Source organism: Chlorocebus sabaeus, chromosome 8, assembly GCF_047675955.1.
Source record: "Chlorocebus sabaeus isolate Y175 chromosome 8, mChlSab1.0.hap1, whole genome shotgun sequence".
In the NCBI taxonomy this organism is placed as follows: domain Eukaryota; kingdom Metazoa; phylum Chordata; class Mammalia; order Primates; family Cercopithecidae; genus Chlorocebus; species Chlorocebus sabaeus.
Window position 1 is genome coordinate 26458876 of NC_132911.1, and position 6000 is coordinate 26464875.

Below are 6000 nucleotides of genomic sequence, written 5' to 3' on the forward strand. Positions count from 1 at the left end.
GCTCCTACTTCTCACTCCCTGCAGCCCCTTGCAACCATGTAACTCTTTGGTTTTGCCAGTCTTAATAAAAAGCATTACTATTTACTCAGCTGTTCAGGCCCTAAACCTCCCTTTTTCTCATACCTTTGTCTGAATTCATCAGCTTTACCTTTAAAATAAGTGCTAAATGTGATCACTTCTTACCACCTCTACCTGTCCCACCTGAGTTCAAGATGTCATGATCTCTATCCCCTCGACTTCTAATAGCCTTTTAACTAGTCTCTGCTTCTGCTCTTGCCCCCAAACAGTCAATTTCCCCCCCAACAACCAGAATGATCCTTCAAAAATATAAATGAGACTGGCCACTCACCTGCTAAACACCCTTGAATGACTTCCCACCGCAGTTAGAATAATATGGAAATTTTACTTTGGTCTAAAAGACCCCACTTGACTTTGGTGTTGTCTATCTCTCCAATCTCTTCTTGAACTTGACTGCTCCCTCCCTGTCTGTAGCTGAGTCATACTGGCCTCCATGATCTTCATTGAACAGGTCAGGCTCTTTCCCATCTCTGTACTCACTGCTCCCTCTGCCCAGGAAGCTCTTCTTCCCAGATCTTGCAAGCTTTGCTCTTCAGTCCAGTCGGGACTCTGCTCAAATATCACCTCTTTAGACAGAATTTTCCCCACTACCCACTAAAGCAGACCCTCATTGTCTTTGTCACTTTCTAACCTCTCATCCTGTTGATTTTTTTATAGTGCATGTTAATCTTTACTTTTTAGGATACATTCATTTGCTTAAGTCTATCCTTTCCAAATGCAAACATCTCATTGGCAAGGACTTTTCTGCCCTGTTCATCCAAAGTGCCTAGAAGAGATGGTCCATAAATACTTGTTGAGCGAGCAGATGCATGAATAAATGTGCAAAGGGACTCAGGTAAAGAGTGTAATTTCTATAATTTCAAAGCTGTGATGTACTTCCAGGAGCAGAGTAAGTAATAATGATGGGCAGGCACAATGGAAGGCCAGGTGTTGGACTAAAGAGGGCCTCTCTGGCAGCCCTATAGGACAGACATTTCTGCAATGATAGAAGTGACCTGTATCTCTGCTGTCTAAAACAGTAGTCACTGGCCACGTGTGACTATTGGGCACTTAAGATGTGGTCAGTGGGATTGAGAAATTGAGGAACCGAATATTAATTTAATTTAATTTCAGTTAACATTTAAATAGCTATCCATGGCTTGTGGCTATGGTATTAGGACCTGAAGAATCCCTTCCCATGACTTGTGATTGCAGGATAATTGTGTATAACTCACCGAGTTGTCGAGAGGACTAATGAAATAAAAACTTGGGAAAATGTCTGGAACATAAATGGCACAAAAAAATAATAGTTGCTATTATTGCACAGAGTTGCAAATTAAAGTACTTTAAGTACATGCCATTTAAATTAGGCTGTAAAGCACTTGAAATGGACTTTTATTAATGTTAACCATGATGTTTTGTTTTTTAGAGTTGGTGGATAATCGATGTTTGGGTCTATATTTGAGCTTCCAAACTAAAAATAGCATACAACCATTTTTAGATCTCACTGAAGGAGATAGATGACTATTCCAAGTGGATCAGCTTGCTGATACTTATAACGAGCTAATTAATTTTGACAACAGCTAATTTAGCATCTGCAAAAATTGGATTTGTAACATTATGTGTACTGTATTATTTTCAAACAGTGTCATCTGCAACTTCCCGGATGATTTTGGGTAAGAGAAGTGTTTGTTTTAATACTTACTATTAAAATAAAAAAATAAGTATTTACTTATTGGAAACATTACGATTAATTATTTAAGGCTAAAATTGGTTTGGACATAGAATCATTTTTTTTCTTAGTGGTTCACCATAATTCCTTCCATACTGAATCCAGAAAATAAAATTAGCACAGATATAGAACATAAACAGACCATTAAAACAAACCCTTATGAATAACCTAATGCAATAATAAAATCGCACATTTGTCCAGAATAAGCGTGGTACTTATTTTCAGGCCAAGAGAATTTGCGTTCTGTAGCAGAGTGAAAATGGCATTCCACAGTCAGCCTAAACACTTGGTGGAGACTCTGAGACTAGAGAGAGCAGATGCATTTAAATTAAACACGTGCTTATAGGCATTAAGAAAAGTTCACATTCTTATTACAGAGAACAATTAATCTCCATCAGTTGGAAGCCACTTTACAGTGGAAAAAGTGCTCTAGGACCTAATATAAATGAGACTGGAGTAGAAAAAGAATGAAAATTCACTTTTCTACACGGGAGCCTTTTCTAATTGCCCTAGAGCTGTGCTGTTTGAAATGCTAATCCGTCCTCTCCCATCCAGGACTGGGAGTCTGGGGTAACAGAAGCCAAGAAGGGTGAAGACCCCCAAATGCTAAACTGACTTACAAGACTTACCAATGGGCATCACTAAGAAAAAAGGCAGCCAGCAGAGGACGAAGCAGCCCACCACGATGCCCAGCGTTTTGGCCGCTTTCTTCTCCCGGGAGAACTTGAGGAGCCTCACCGAGAAGTGCGTCTTGGTCTTGGTGCTGGCCACCCCGCTGCCTCCTGCCGGAGCGTTTTTCCGATGGATGCGGAGCGTCACTTGCTCCGAGTCCGACTTGTCGGTCTTGAGGCCAGACTTGAGGCCCCGGCTCTCCCTCTTGGCCACCACGTAGACGCGGCAGTACATGACCAAGATGATGGCCAGCGGCAGGTAGAAGGAGCCCAGCGCTGAGAAGAGCACGTAGCCCGGCTCCTCGTTGATCTGACAGATGGTCTCGTCCTCGGGGGCCGGCTGCCTCCAGCCGAACAGGGGTCCGATGGAGATGACCAGGGAGAGTGCCCAGACGCAGAGCAGAGCCATGAGACCCCTCCTCTGGGTGACGATGGTTGGGTAGCGCAGCGGGTAGCTCACGCCGATGTAGCGGTCGATGGAGATGATGCAGAGGCCCATGATGGACGCGGTGCAGCACAGAACATCCACTGCCGCCCAGATGTTGCAGAAGACCCTGCCGAAGGCCCAGTAGCCTAGGACCTCGAAGATGGCGGAGAAGGGCAGCACCGTGGAGGTGAGCAGGAGGTCGGCCACCGCCAGATTGACGATGTAGTAGTGTGTGACTGAGTGCAGGTGTCGGTGACAGGCTACGGAGAGGATCACTAGGATGTTCCCCAGCACCCCGAAAAGAATGAGGCCCCCCAAGATCACCCCGAGCAGAATGGCCTTGGAAATGTTCACCGGTGCCGGCGGTTGGGTGCAGTTGGAACTGTCGGAAGCATTTCCGGAGAGAAACACCATGGTCCCAGCCGGGGCCGGGTGAGGTCCGGCTCTCCAGGGCCACCCCGCGGGCTGGCGCGGAGGCGGGAGCGCGGGAGCCGGGAATCAAAAGGTCTCGGCTGGAGGGAGCCCTGCCAGCTGGGTTTGGCTGGGAGTGAGAGCGCGCGCGCGGGTGGGAAACAACCCTGGCCAGCCCTGGGAACCCTCAGAAGGCCACACGAAGGGGCAGGGCATTAAAGGCGACATGGCCAGGGGAGCGCGGGGCTGCCCGAGACCCTCTCCACCTGCTGGGCTGGCCTAGCCCGAACCCCAACTCCCTCCCTACCCGAGGGTGGGCGTGAAGATCCAGGAGACTTCTTGCAACATGCAATTCCAAAATTACGAGAGTCTGCTTTTCCGCGTTGTGTGATTCGTCCTGGCTCGGGGAAGATTCAGCATTCTGCACATGATTCGGAATTCAAAATTCCAGCGCCAGTCTCCCCCTCAAACCAAAGGATCAGCCGTCGACGCTCAAAGGCAGGGACCGATGGCATGTGGGCGCTGCTCCTGGCCCGCAGTTACCTACATTTTGAGCTGCCCCACCGAAGGCTCCTGCTGTCTCCAGCTTCTAGGAGCACAGGCCAGGGGACGTGGGTGTGAAATATGTGTTGAGACACAGGCGGCTGCCGGGCATCGTTTGAACGCGTCCACCTGAAAGAGCGCAAAGAGAAAGGCGGGCTGTGAGCTAGGCGCCCCAAAGAGAGGCTGTGCTGAGCTCGACGGGCTGCGGGACGCCAGCTGGGAGCCGGGCTGGTTCTGCGGTCCAGAAGCTGCTTCGCCCGGCTGCGGCGGAGGCGACTCCGGAGCGCATCTCTCGTCCCCACCACTGGGAACCTGCCTCGCGCGCTCTACTGAGTCTCGTCTGCCCGAGTTCAGGATCCGAAGCGAAAAACAAACAAACAAAAAAACAAATCCCCCTAACCGCAGGCTCCAGCGCTCGAAGGCTGGATTTCGAGCGCCGGTACCGAGAAATTAAAATCGTCGAAGCCCGGGAAGGGCGATCGCGGCTGGCGAGTGTGTCTCACCGATCCTAGCCGGGGAATTCTGGAGGATGTACTCGGTTTGCATTAGAACAGGTTGCTTCGCAGTCACCTGGAGGGGGCGGCCTGGGAGAGGGGACCGCTGCGACCCAGGGACCGCAGGGCCAGGACCACGCGCACGCTCACGCTCACGCCGGTGGAATTCGCACTCGGGTGTGCAGAGCGCGCCGGTCTGTCCACCAGCCAAGCTGACTTGAGAGCCAGGTCCTGAGCGAAGCCGGGAGGGACCCGAGGGCTGAAAGCGACCCAGGTCTGTCCACGACGCCTCTCCAAGCCTCACTGTTGGCCACCCGAGGGGCTCCAGCTGCCAGCCGTAGCGGGACTGCCGGGGGACGGAGTGGGGAGGACGTCCCTCTGCAGAGGCAGCTTTGCAAGTGACAGTCACTGCGGATTTTGCAGGCGTAAACATGAAGCCGGCATGCCAGCGGGCAGGGGCCGCCTCGATTTTCTGGGCTGGGGACCACCATCTGCGTAAGAAACCTGGGTTTCCACAACTGCGAACTGACCGCGGGGACTCGGCAGGACCGCGGGGCGTGAGGAAGTACCCACCCACCAAGAAGTACCTTCTTGGGTTGGGCCCTGAGGTGGGACCTCGGGCAAAGACTGTTGTTAAAATCCCAAGTTTAAGACCTCACAGGTGGTATTAAAAACGTGCCACTGCAGAAACCCTTTTCCTCCTACCTCGAGGGTGATAAACACAGGGTTAAAAAGACACTTGTTAAGTAGAAGGCAACTTCGCAGAAGATGTAAGGGAATCGGGGGTGGGGTAGAGGGGCTGGTATAAAACCTGGTGGAAAAAGCGGGAGGCGCTGTGAAAAGTGGGGGTTCGGTCTCACCAGACGGCGGGGGATGTCTGCCCTCACCCACTGGGCCCTGCGGGACGCCCGCCCCAGCGCACTCACCTGAAGCGCCGCTGCTGAGCCACCAGCTCGCGAGCGTGGGAGGTGGACCCGGCTTGGGTCCCGGGAGCTGCCTGCCTGCTCTTCTCTGGAGGCGGAGAGGGGACCGTCTCTCCGAGGAACCAAATCCTTGTCCTTTTGCACCCGCTGACTCACCCCTCCACCACCGATGTCTTTAAGCTCCTGGCCCGCTGTCACTTTACCTGCATTTTTAAAAAGAGTCAAAATAGAAAAAGAAAAAAAAAATACAGATAACCGATAACTCCACAATCACCCTTTTAATATTCAGCTCCCCGACACCAGAAAAGAATAGCAAGGAACTTTGCAGCTCTCGCTGACGTAACACAGGCAGTAGCCCAGCTAGTACCGTAATCTCCTGCTGCTACCGTATTACTCTACGGCAACAGGCACAAGTGCGTGTACATTGTAATGTTTTCCTCTGGCCTAAAGGGGGTTGGGTTCTAGCGTTTCTTTAAAAAGGTTTGGGTGTGTTTGTGTGTATGTGCGTGCGTGCGTGTGTAGAGTCATTTGTAGTAAATAACTTCTTTAAATGATCTGATTTTAAAAATAAAGAAAAATTGACACCCTTGCTAGATATTACTGTGTGTATGGTGTGTTCATAGGAATGTGTTATAAAGTAACTTTGAACAGTTTGATTTGATTAACATTTGTCCTACGTTTTGTTAAAATCAAGAAGTATATTAAGAACATTGTAATTCCAAATATGCAAGTAAATTATAAA

The 6000-nt window shown here is 50.2% G+C and overlaps 1 protein-coding gene across 4 annotated transcripts in view; it reads right to left on the minus strand.

Annotated features, from left to right (window-relative positions):
• The window catches only part of ADRA1A (adrenoceptor alpha 1A), a 111102-nt gene extending 105312 nt beyond the window's left edge, over positions 1–5790 (minus strand). For 2 of the 4 annotated variants that reach the window (XM_007961980.3, XM_007961979.3), the window contains exons 1-2: positions 5262–5790; positions 2419–3970 (exon numbers count right to left, since the gene is read on the minus strand). In XM_007961980.3, the coding sequence (XP_007960171.1) occupies positions 2419–3301 (883 nt within the window). In that variant the 5' untranslated portion in view covers positions 3302–3970; positions 5262–5790. Of the gene's footprint in view, positions 1–2418; positions 4777–5261 lie in introns of those variants that run through there. The other 2 variants (XM_073018007.1, XM_073018008.1) reach the window with 1 other exon arrangement.
• Between the last annotated feature and the right edge of the window lie 210 nt (positions 5791–6000).